The 12,403-nt window shown below is 53.8% G+C and overlaps 1 protein-coding gene across 1 annotated transcript; it reads left to right on the top strand.

Annotated features, from left to right (window-relative positions):
• Positions 1–242: 242 nt before the first annotated feature.
• Positions 243–6,104, top strand: SFRP5 (secreted frizzled related protein 5). The gene is made up of 3 exons (XM_053584611.1): positions 243–811; positions 3,176–3,253; positions 5,025–6,104. The coding sequence occupies exons 1-3, from the start codon at positions 289–291 to the stop codon at positions 5,369–5,371; spliced, it is 948 nt and encodes a 315-aa protein (XP_053440586.1). The 5' UTR covers positions 243–288; the 3' UTR covers positions 5,372–6,104.
• Positions 6,105–12,403: the final 6,299 nt, after the last annotated feature.

The raw sequence follows: 12,403 nt of genomic DNA, 5'->3' as shown, positions 1-12,403 counted from the left end.
CCAGGCCAGGGCAGCCAGGAGAGCAGAGGGGGGCGCACAGCCCCGCGCTGGGAGGGGCTCGGGGGCTCCACCGGGGGGACACGGCGGGAGGGGCTCGGGGGCTCCACCCTGCCTCTGCGCCTTGTGGGCCGGGCAGCTAGAGATTGGCTGGGGCGCACGGCGAGGCTGGAGCTTGGATCCCCAAGGTGGGAGGCGCCAGGATCTCTCCCGGCGCCCGCGACGCGGCTGCCACACACTTGGACGACCTCTGCAGGGAAGCGTCGGGCGCACGCCGGGGAACGGGCAGCCATGCGGGAGGCGGCGGGGGGCGCGCGGGCTGCCGCGCTAGCGCTGCTGCTGGGGGCGCTGCACGGGGCGCCGGCGCGCGGCCAGGAGTACGACTACTACGGCTGGCAGGCGGAGCCGCTGCACGGCCGCTCCTACTCCAAGCCGCCGCAGTGCCTCGACATCCCCGCTGACCTGCCGCTCTGCCACACAGTGGGCTACAAGCGCATGCGGCTGCCCAACCTGCTGGAGCACGAGAGCTTGGCCGAGGTGAAGCAGCAGGCGAGCAGCTGGCTGCCGCTGCTGGCCAAGCGCTGCCACTCAGACACGCAGGTCTTTCTCTGCTCGCTCTTCGCGCCCGTGTGCCTCGACCGGCCCATCTACCCTTGCCGCTCGCTGTGCGAGGCGGTGCGCGCCGGCTGCGCGCCGCTCATGGAGGCCTACGGCTTCCCCTGGCCCGAGATGCTGCACTGCCACAAGTTCCCTCTGGACAACGACCTCTGCATCGCTGTGCAGTTCGGGCACCTGCCCGCCACCGCGCCTCCAGGTAGCGCAGCCACCGCTGTCCCCGCGCGCTCCGACGGCCCTGGGTGCTCTTGAGCAGGGTCCCAGACGGATGCTGCTCCCCCAACCCCTTAGCACAGCTCCGCAAGCCCCGGAGAGGTGCCACCCCCCTACACGCACACCCCACGCCTGGTCTGCGCTGAGTCCTGCGCCCCAGGAATTGTCTCCCACGGCCTTCTCTCCTTCCACCGCCCGACGGACTGCCAGAGCTGCGCCTCCCTGTGGCTCTAGGCGTCCCCAGTGCTTCTCCTTTCCTGAACACCCCGCAAGCCTCGCAACGCCCACCTATCCAAGCAGCTGAATTATCCCTGGGGTTCCTCTAATGCTGCTCCCTACTTGAGGCGTCCACATAAATCCCTTATCTTTCCCCTCAACCCAAGAATGCTGGGGGGGTCACTAAACAATGCTTTTCACCCCGTCCCTAGGGCACCTAGACAAGTATCACCCCTACCCCCTGGGGGGACCCTGGGAAGGGAGGAGGGGTGAGGGAAGGGATGTGAAAAAGAACTGGAGGCTAAAGTGCTCTTGGGCTGTGGTCTCCCCCCATTTTCTGCACCTGGAACTCTAACTTCTCCCTCTTCCTCAAAGCCCCTGATGGGAGTCTTGGGTAAGGTTCAGTGCAGAAGGAAGAGCAGATTAGGCTCCGCGCCAGTAGCTCAGTGGTTAGGGCGCCAGCCACAGAGACTGAGGCAGGCAGGTTCAAACCCAGCCTGGGCCTGCTAAGCAACAATGACAACTGCAACAAAAAAATAGCCGGGTGTTGTGGCCAGCTCCTGTATTCCCAGCTACTCCGGAGGTTGAGGCAAGAGAATCGCTTAAGCCCAAGAGTTTTGTGAGCTATGACACCATAGCACTCTACTGAGGGTGACATACTAAGAGTCTGTCTCAAAAAAAAAAAAAAAGAAAGAGCAGATTAGTCAGGCTCTGCTCCATAACAGAAGTTGCTTAACTTCTCTGAGCCTCAGTTTCCCCATCCTTAAAATAGGAAGCCATCCCAGGTTCATGAAACCTATGAGAGCCTCAGTCTCACCCTCTCACCCACACTCCCAGTCCCATTACCCCTAATTTCTCCCAGGTCTAAGCCTTCTCTCTGCGCTGGTCCACACAGCCCTTCCCTGGTTGGCTCCATCACCCCTCCCCATCCTTCTGGCACCTGCTGAGCTCCTTACAGGTGGGCTTGGGCACCCAGCACCACAGCCTGAAGGAAAAAACAGTGCAATGAACAGAAAAGCCTTCCCTGGGTGGTTAACATGGGAATCTAAGGAGCCCCAAACACCAAAGCTTCCCAAAGGGACTGCACCACTCCCTCTATTCCTGCCCTCCTCACTCCTCCAAAAGCAACTAGACCCCATGGTGCCCCATCCACCCTCTCCAGCTAACATAACTTGCACAGTGTGCTGGGTCTTACCCAGCCCACTCCTTCTCCCTAGAGGTGCTGCTGGGCAGGGGCCCTGTGCCTGGGCAGTGTTGAAAGGAAACTCCCAGGCCTGGATGCTGAAAATGGGACAGGGAAGGGGGGGAGCCAGCTCCAGCAGGGATCCCTGTGGGATTCCTTTTCCAGTGTTTTTGGAGCCTGGTTAGCATGGAAATTCCTGGCCTACCTGGCCCTTCCCTATACACTCCCTCACCATCCCTTCCCCTGGTTATGGGTGCCCACCTGGAGGCAGAGACATAGGTGAAGCTATGCAGAGGTCAGGCACTAGGCAGGGGCCTGAGGATCAGGGGTGGCCTAAATTAGTATCAAAGAGATAGATACTATCTCTGCTAGATCAAATTCAGAATATTTCATATAAAAATTGAGAGTTTTGGCTTCCTTCAAAAAATCAGTTTTGGCAGTGCTAAGCTGCCTGTGTTGGGAGGGGTGTTCCTCGGTTTACCGAAGGCCAAGCCCTGCCAGGTTCACTCATCTACCCACCCGTCTGGACCTGCTGGCATTTGTGCTCCTGGAGAGACCTTGCAAATGCCCCCACCGTAGCACTACAAACCTTATCCTAAGCCAGGTTCTCATTACCTTTGCAGACTTGGGTCTCAGTTTCTTTTTCTCTAAAATGGAATTAATAATACTGACTTTGTAGGCTGAGGATTCTATAAAATTTAGAAGACAGTGCACATCATGGTTGTAACTTCCAGGGTCATAGGGCAGTAAGTCACCCTACCTGGAGTATTTTTCCTGCACAATCTTGTCTCATGATTGTCAATCACTCAGTGAGCAGTGTGGTGTTATTGCCATCATCCCACTTCCCAGGGGATGGTGGCCGGTTAGTGGGGGAACCAGGATACTAAGTGACTCTTTGAACACCAGTCCCCTCACCAGCCATCCCCCAACTTCACCTGCCTTCTCTCTTAGTGACCAAGATCTGCGCCCAGTGTGAGATGGAGCACAGTGCTGACGGCCTCATGGAGCAGATGTGCTCCAGTGACTTCGGTGAGTGTGGGGCCCACACAACCACTCCCCCTTGCCACCCTAAGCCCCACCTCCTTGACACACACATGACCATATGTGCCCACATCCAGCACAGTGAATCCCAACAGCTTCTACATCATGGACCCCTTCTAGAATCTGATGGTAACTATATATTGTCTCCCATGAGAGATGTACCTCTTTGTCATACCATCTCAGGAGTGTCAAAAGCCCTTTATGGCTCATGGGGTCAGAAACCACCCACTAGCTTTTGTCTTGGTACTGGGGGGCCTCTGTGGCTGGGCTGTCTCTCTGGGAGATGCAGGCTCAGCTCAAAGATGGAGGGGACTGTAGTGGGGGTAGGAGATGGACTCCAGGATGGAATCGGAGCCCCTTATCCCTAGGCACCTCTGCTCAGGGACCTATGGTCACCTGTCCCCACAGCTTCATCCCAGAGCCTCCCCATTGCTGGGACAACCCAGCCAAGTCCAGTCAGGACCTGGCCCATGCATGGACTAGACAGTCCAGCCTGTGATCTTTGCCAAATCAGTTCCGTTTTATGTCTTAGTCTCCCTGTCTATAAAAAAGAAAGAACAAACAATAATGTAGTCCTTCCTTCAGAGAGGTCTTTCATGTTGGTAACCTGTTTGGAAAGAGAATATTTCTGTTCCTTGGGAATGTGTATGTATCAGAGACAGAAAGAGGGGCAGGGGGACAAAAAGAGAAGGGGATGTTATGATTATTTCCTTCCAGGAGTAGGCAAAGTTCTCTGGCTTCTCCCTGGCAGCTGCAGAGATGGGGGCCCAAAGGCCTGAAAAGGAAGAGACTAGCCCAAGGGACTCCCCACTCCCAACTCCGCACCCCTCATCCCCAAGTGTATTAGGCTCTCTGTGGCCACTGCTGAGCGACCCGGACCATGACTCCCTGGCCATGGACCCTGCTGTCACACACCTCCTGGGCCAATCCCCACACTCACATTCCTACACGACACAGACACATGGTCAGACAGAAACACACCGTGAGTACACATACAAATCACCATACACAGAAACACACCATGAGTACACATACCAATCACCATACAGTGGGGTGTTCACACCAGCAAGAGCTAATCTCGGTCTCTTCCCAACTCAATGCCCAGGGCCATGTGGAGGATTTATCCCAGGTCCCCCCTTCTCAGAGGCAGCTGTTAAACATTTGCCAGGCCGTGACCGCTCCAACCACACTCACACACACACTGCATGTACATTCCACACCATACACACACAGAAATCCCACTGGTAACCGGAGATCAGGAAGTCCAGCCTCCCTCCAACCACAAGGACGCCTCCTCCCTGGGGACACAGCTTCAAGCCAGGCCCCCTGAAGCACAAGGACACCAAGAAGGTCGTGCCCCCCCAAGAAGAGTGTTGGAGCTGCCCCTGCCCACTCCCCCTCAGAGCTCTCCATCCTGCCCTGGAGGCCGGGGAAAGGCCTGGGCTCTAGAGTCAGGCAGACTTTGGCTCAATCCAGGCTCTCAATTAGGGCAAGTCACAAGTTCTCCACACCTCATGTCCCCTCCATGTCCTCCCTCCTGTACCCTGAGGACGAAACATGATAATATCTGTGGAAGTCCAGCACATAATAGGTGCTTCATAAATATCAAGAGGTGCATGTTTAAGCTCCACCACCCCCACCCCAGCATCAGGCTTCTTGAGCCTAAAGGTCAAGAGCACACCAGCAGCATCCAGGGCCATCAGCATCCTACCCAGTCCTGACCACTCTCAAGCTGCCCCTCTGTGCCTCCTTCCCACAGTGGTCAAAATGCGCATCAAGGAGATCAAAATAGAGAATGGGGACCGCAAGCTGATTGGAGCCCAGAAAAAGAAAAAGCTGCTCAAGCCAGGCCCCCTGAAGCGCAAGGACACCAAGAGGCTGGTGCTCCACATGAAGAACAGCGCAGGCTGCCCCTGCCCACAGCTGGACAGCCTGGCCGGCAGCTTCCTGGTCATGGGTCGCAAGGTGGACGGACAGCTGCTGCTCACGGCTGTCTACCATTGGGACAAGAAGAATAAGGAGATGAAATTTGCAGTCAAATTCATGTTCTCCTACCCCTGCTCCCTCTACTACCCCTTCTTCTATGGGGCCTCGGAGCCCCACTGAAGGAGTCCCTGCCCCGCCAGCCAGCCAGCCAGCCAGCCATGCTTGCCCTCGGGCCTCACCCCTACCACCAGGCTGACCAGCCCCTGCCAGAGGATGGTTTGACACAGAGTTGTTACTGGCACAGGCCCCAAGGGATGGGCACGGACCCTGGGCCTGTCCCCCCGACCAAGGGATCCTGGGGTCCCTGGGATCTTGGGCTTCCTCTCTTGGGAGCAGGGCTTTCTCATTTGCGGGGGAAGCCCAGGATCTCAGAAAGTAGGCAGAGTAGGAAGGGGGCTCTAGGAGGTGGTTTCCGGAGTACAGGTGGGGTCAGCTGCCCTCTGTTGGTGATGGGGCCCACCTTGGAGAGGGAAGTCTCCATATTAGGCTGAACTGCTTGGGGGAACGATTCTTCTCTCCACTGCCCCTTTATGCATCTTCACCATAGCCCCCCAAGAAAAGCAGCTGGGGTCTCAATGTCTGCAGCCACACCCGCTGCTTTCCCAGACCTGCAAGTTTCCCTAGCCTGAGGCCTAGCACTCTTGCTGGCCTGGAGAGCAAACCCAGCCCAGCCATGGTGCAGACGTTCCCACGGGCTCACTTCGGGTTCAGTGCTCAGCTCCCGAATCTCCCTTTCACCCTGACCATGAGTAAGTTATTGCTACTGCTGTGAGGCCATAGAGGTACTAGACAACTGATACAAACAGGGTTTGGTTTTTGATTTTTTTTTTTTAAAGTTTTTAATTAAATCAAAGAAAACAACAGTTGGTTTGGACCAGGTGATTTCTCTGTCAGCGATTTCCAAGAGGTGAGAGGAAAGGGAGGTTTAAAACATATTTATTTATTTATTTATTTATTTATTGAGACAGAGTATTCACCATGTGGCCCTTGGTAGAGTGCCATGGTGTCACAGCTCACAGCAACCTCAAATTCTTGGGTTTAAGTGATTCTCTTGCCTCAGCCTCCCACGTAGCTGGGACTACAGGTGCTCGCCACAATACCCGGCTATTTTTTTGTTGCAGTTGTCATTGTTGGTTAGCTGGCCCAGGCTGGGCTCGGACCTGCCAGCCTCAGTGCATGTGGCTGGCACCGTAACCACTGTGTTACTGGTGCCCAGCCCATATGTTTTTATTTTTATTTTTAGAGCCAGGGTCTCATTCTGTTTCCCAGGCCGTAGTGTGGTGGTGTCGTCATAGTTCACTGTAACCTCCAACTCCTGGGATCAAGTGATCCTCCCACTTCAGCCTCCCAAAGGGCTAGGATTACAGGCATGAGTCACTGTGCCCAGCCCAGAATGGACTTTTAAAAAGCAGCTCTTATCTTAACCCACAGCCTATCCACACAGTTCTACTTAGAATGCCTAAGAAAAGCAATGCCTGTTTTTGTAGGATCCCCAAGAGCACATGGCAAGGATCTCATCCTGACCACTAAGTGAAGATGGCTGTCCTTTTGTCCCTGAGGAAGGACAGAGGTGCCAAGTCCCCAGCCTTCCCCCATTAGAAGACTCCTACAGTCCTGTAGCGTCTTCCCCGTAAGGGTAACACCTAGCCTGGGGAGTTCAAGAAGGCTGGGCCACACCTGAAAAGCCTGAGGGCCATGATGTATCACTCCTCCCATCCAGCTTTCAAAAACCCCAGCCCTGGTCCTGACCTCCCTGGACCAGCAGTGTCCTCATCACCTGGAACCTGGTTAGAAACACAGAAGCTACCAGCTGGACACAATGGTGTGTGCCTGTAATCCCAGCTGCTCAGGAAGCATAGTTGGGAGGATCACTGGAGCCCCAGAGTTCAGTCGAGCCTGAGCCCCCATAGCAAGACCCCATCTCTTAAAAAAAAAAAAAAAAAATGGAGGCTTGGCGCCTGTGGCTCAAGTGGCCAGCCACATACACCTAAGCTGGTGGGTTCGAATCCAGCCAGGGCCTGCCAAACAACAATGATGGCTACAACCAAAAAATAGCCTGGCATTGTGGCAGGTGCCTATAGTGCCAGCTACTTGGAAGGCGGAAGTAAGAGAATCACTTGAGCCCAGGAGTTGGAGGTTGCTGTGAGCTGTGATGCCACAGCACTCTACACAGGGCGACAGCTTGAGGCTCTGTCTCAAAAAAAAAAGGAAAGAAATGTAGAATCTCACATGGATCTGCTGCATCAGAATCTGCACTTTAACACATAAACATTAGAATCATCCAGGGAGCACTTACAAAATACTGGGCAATTAAATCAGAATCTGCCAGGCACCCAGGAATCAATATTTATAGATATTCCCTGGGTTAGTGTGCAAGGCTGAGAACCACTATCCAGACAAGCTAACAACTGAGGCAGGGAGAGCCTGAGGGGCTACAGGGTTTCCCAGTGGGCTTGGAGCAGATAAAGGCTGCTACCTTGAGGTGAATGGCCAGGGATCGGGAGAAGGCTTAAAACAAAAGCCAGAGGCCACTCCCACTTGGATGGGCTTCTGGAAGGGGCAGTGCCAGTAAAGAGTTCCCTAGGGGGTCTGTCAGCAGATGTACCCAATGCAGGGAAGGTACCCCAAGGGGTCCTCCTTGTCAGTGGGGGTGGAGCTGGGATACCAAATCCAGTCAAGGCCTGCTGCTCCTCTGAGACAAAGGAACCACCTTCTCATGAGCTGAAGAAAACCTGACTTTTACAGGTCCCAGAGGAGCACATACCTCAAAGAAAAGCGGTGTCTCCAGAGAAGCAAAGGCCTAAATTCTGTGGTGGGGCAGTGTGAGCACATTCCCCTGAGGTCTCGCTAACAGGTGGTCTGACCATGGGCCCATAAATCGCCTCCGGGCAGTCAGGTGGCCTGGCTGCAGGTCAAGAGCAGCACAGGCCCGCTTGTTTCTCCTCGCCTCTAAGGAAGCCCTGGCCACCCCTACACCCAAACCGTTCCCAGCTCACTTGGCTCCCTGAATCTGCCCCTTGTTTCCCAGCCTCCTACCTTGACCAAATATTTATAGACACTTCTATGGTCAACCAGGACCAGGGACTATTTTTCCAGGGAACACACAGGGCTGAGGCTGCCTCCCGCTCAAGTACAATGCTGACCTCTGTCAGGTGCTGGCAGCAGCGAAGCAGTGGGGGACAGAGGGCTCCCTTAGCCCATGCTAGGAAGCCCAGTAAGGCACTCCTCAGCCACGCCCCACAAAGGGGTCCAGACAGCTCTATACATCTGTTCTGTCCACCAACATCTGCTGTCAGATCCCCCACCACCAGGAATCTGTTTCTTTTTTTATTGTTATTTTAATTTTTTTTATAGAGTCTCTCTTTGTTGCCCTTGGTAGAGTGCTGTGGTGTCACAACTCACAGGAACCTCCAGCTCCTGGGCTTACGCGATTCTCTTGCCTCAGCCTCCCGAGTAGCTGGGACCACAGGCGCCCACCACAACGCCCAGCTATTTTTTGTTGCAGTTCAGCTGGGGCCGAGTTCAAACCTGCCACCCTCGGTATATGGGGCTGGCGCCCTACCAACTGAGCCACAGGCGCCGCCCATCATTTCTGGGACCAAAAGGCTTGAGTGCCACCCTTCATTCCCTCTAGTCAGAGCCTGGAGGTAGGCAGCTGTGATGCTGGGCTCAGCAACTCAGTGAACACTTTTGCCTCTGACCACGTGGAACAAAAACCCAAGGAACAGGAGCTTCTCCACACAGGAGATCTGGAGGTAGATGGGGGCAGTCTGTGTCCCAGACTCCTTCTATCTTCTTGCCCTGCTAGGGGTGGCTTTTATTCTCGGGGTTATAAGATGATGCCTCCTCCCAGCTTCTCAGCTGCATTCTAGACAGCAACGTAGGGACTGACAAATGGCAAAAACAGCATGTCAGCTGCCTTCAGTCCTTTGGATCAGAGAAACAGTGATTTCCCAACCAGTCCTACCTGGTAGATTTCCACTTCCAAGCCCAATGGCCAGGACTAAGTCACATGGCCGCCCCTAGTTGTAAGAGAGCAGAAGTCAGTCAAGTTTTTCAGCTGGGGACAAAGTCAGAATTCTGTTGGGTCTGTTTTTGTTTGTTTGTTTGTTTGAGACACAGTCTCAAGCTGTTGCCCTGGGTAGAGTGCTGTGGCGTCAGAGCTCATAGCAACCTCAAAGTCTTGGGCTTAAGCAACTCTCTTGCCTCAGCCTCCCAAGTAGCTGGGACTTACAGGCGTCTGCCACAATGGCTGGCTATATTTTGGTTGTAGTTGTCATTATTGTTTGGCAGGCCCAGGCTGGATTTGAACCCGCCAACTCTGGTGTATGTGGCTTGTGCCCCCTAGCTGCTAAGCTACAGGCGCTGAGCCCAAAGTCAGAATTCTAATAAAGAACAGCAAGGACCTGGACACTCAGGGCTGGGGTGAGTAGAGGCAGGATAGGCCAGGATAGCACAGTTCTGGTCCTACTCCTGGGATGTAGTGATTTTGTGACAATGGGAATACTGACCGGCTGTAAAATGGAGGAATGATGCCCACCTCACAGAGGTCCTGAGTGTTGAGTGGAAAATGCATGAGAAGCACAATGCAGACACACCACTTAGAAGAGGTTCAATTAAATGGTAAGGAGCATTCTTATGAACCAAAAGCCGTGACCTAGCAGTGCCTACATATAGTAGGTACTCAGTAAAATTTCTAATTGATTCATTAATCAACTAAGAAATATGACTGATAGGAAGGCAGGAAAAAGAAGCATCTCATGTAAAAGCCAGAACTTTTACTTTCAGAAGGGGGATAGAATGTACATTTGGGAGTTTGCTTCAGAAATATATTTCCAGGTGGTATGTAAGCCAATATTGAGGGGAAGATTACTAGCATTAATATAATACTAGTGATCAATAAATATTAAGGCCATAATAGGTGGCAGGCACTACTCAAAACACATATTCTCATTTAAGCCTCTCAACTGCCCTTTGAAGTAGTGGCATTTTAATAATGGTGACAGAGGTTCAGAGAAGTTAAGGAACTTGTTGGAGGTCACACAGCTTGCACAAGGTGGTGCTAGGATCTGACCTCATGCTCTCAACCACTCTGCAGGGCTGAAGTTAAAGACAAGCTGGGGGGACAGGGAGGGAGCAGTGTGAGCAGCTGTGCTTCTGCCGACCTGTCTCCCAGAAAAACTTCTGGGAGCCCTTCCCCATCCCACTCCAAGAGCCCAGACAGAGGCAGAGGAACCAGCGGCTTTTCTCCAGATTCCCAGAGACAGCCCACCCCTAACCCTCCTCCCCTCTCAGCCTCACCAACAGCCTCTTAGGTCCCCACAAAGGAAGCTCACATCCCACAACTGTTTAGTCGGCTGTAATCCTGGCTAAAGTTCACTCCTTGGGAAATCTAACGTGGGGGGTGGCTGCTGCTGGAATGTGTGTGGCTGGGACCCAGTGTCCCAGCCCAGACAGCAGGCTCTGCAGGGGCCAGGAAAAAAGCAGGCAGCCAGGGGAATCCGGAATCCCCAGCCCCCAGCTGTGCCAGAGAATGGAATTTGCTGCTCTGGGGTGTTGAAACATACCCAGCCAAGGCTGGAGGTGGCAGTTGTGGGAGCTGGGGGGCTACTGCCACAAGGCTGCCTCTGTTCTCAAGGCTGAGCTCACTGCATTAGGACTTGGGGGTGGGAGGATTGTGCCTAGTGGGCAGCCCCCTCTGGGTAGGTCAGTGGCTAGTTCCTGGATCTGGAAAGGGCCAGGCAGAACAAAGGGGAAGGTGGGCACCAGGATTGCTACGTTCATCCAAAGGCTCTCTTGTGAGGCCGCCTTTACAAGCACCTGCAGCATAATTCACATCCTGGCTCCACGGCTTAACAGTTCTGTGACCTTGGGTGGGTTACTTACCCATCCCATGCCTCTATTTACTCATCTGTTAAACAGAATTACAACAGAATTTATTTCTGGGGACTGTCGTGGGGTCTAAATGAGATGATGTACTCAGCATGCTGCCTACTACAGGTGCTCCATACACAGATATTACTATCCTGAGGACCACCACCAATAGGACAGGTGCTGGGCCAGGGCTCAAGGGGGTGCCTTGAAGCTTCCATGGAGACAAGGGGAAGAAGACAGAGTTTCATGTGGCCTCAGCTCCTAGGGCCACAAACCCTAAAGACAGCCAGTTCAAAGTCAGGGCTCTCTGTAGACTGCTCAAAACCATGAATAAACCACAAAAAGGATGGGCAGAACCCTGAACCCAAGCCAGGCTGTGGGGCTGGAGTCCCAGGTCTGCCTCGCAGGTGCAAGGGTTACAGCAGAGACTGGCTCCCCAACCCCTCCCCTTGGCTGCCGGAGAATAAACTTGAGGGTTTTGTTTAACCCAGGCATCCAAGGCTACAATGAACAGTCTGTCTACCAAGCTGCCCATGTGTGGGTCCTCTCCACGCCTTTGCCTCAGCCAGCTGCAAAGCACAACCCCTCCTGCCAGATGCCTCCATGGCTCGTGGCTTCGTTTGGTGGTAACGGTACATCAAAGTTGCCATCCCCTGCCTGCTCTCACATGCACCTCAAGAGGACAAGGAGGTGGCCCCTGGCTTCCCTGCTCTGAGGCTGCTGACCCTTGAGGATGGAAACCACTTTTCTCACATCTCTGTAACCCATGCCCCAGGGCCAGGCTTCAAGTTACGCCTATTACAGTCGGGATTTCACCAACATTAAGGACTGTTTTCATTTTCCAAAAATAAAATGATACTGACTCTGCTTTTTCAGACTACACTCGTGCCTCTCCCTGATATTCTTCTCTAAATAATAACCTGAAGTTATTCTCTACTTAAAATAAACAAACCACCATTATAAGCCACCCAAGAGCCTCCTAGAGCTGTTTTCCCCAGGAAGGTTGTCAGAAGGATGGCAATGAGGTAGCATTTACTGAGAGCTCTGGCCTCAATGGACCCTTTTCATCCCCACACAGCCCCACAGGGGATATCACCATCACGCCCACTACACAAATGAGGAAAGCTGCATGGTGACACAGGCCAGACTCACCCAGCCCTGCTCTAGCAGATGGAAAACTGGCACAGCATGGCACTGGCCGCAGCAGGCAACCTCTACTGTGGCTGGGACTCTCTGCTCCCACTTTGGGGAGAGCAGTGCCTACCTCACTGTTTTGGT

The sequence above is a fragment of the Nycticebus coucang genome, chromosome 3 (assembly GCF_027406575.1).
Source record: "Nycticebus coucang isolate mNycCou1 chromosome 3, mNycCou1.pri, whole genome shotgun sequence".
Taxonomy (NCBI): Eukaryota; Metazoa; Chordata; class Mammalia; order Primates; family Lorisidae; genus Nycticebus; species Nycticebus coucang.
The sequence above is the reverse complement of the archived record's forward strand: the minus strand, read 5'-3'. Positions and strand labels throughout refer to the sequence as shown.

Excerpts from the sequence above, each read along its gene's own strand:
- SFRP5 (XM_053584611.1), top strand. The coding sequence starts at position 289 with ATGCGGGAGGCGGCGGGGGGCGCGCGGGCTGCCGCGCTAGCGCTGCTG. Across the intron at positions 812-3,175 it reads GCCCGCCACCGCGCCTCCAG|TGACCAAGATCTGCGCCCAG; the intron begins GTAGCGCAGCCA and ends CTTCTCTCTTAG. Across the intron at positions 3,254-5,024 it reads GATGTGCTCCAGTGACTTCG|TGGTCAAAATGCGCATCAAG; the intron begins GTGAGTGTGGGG and ends TCCTTCCCACAG.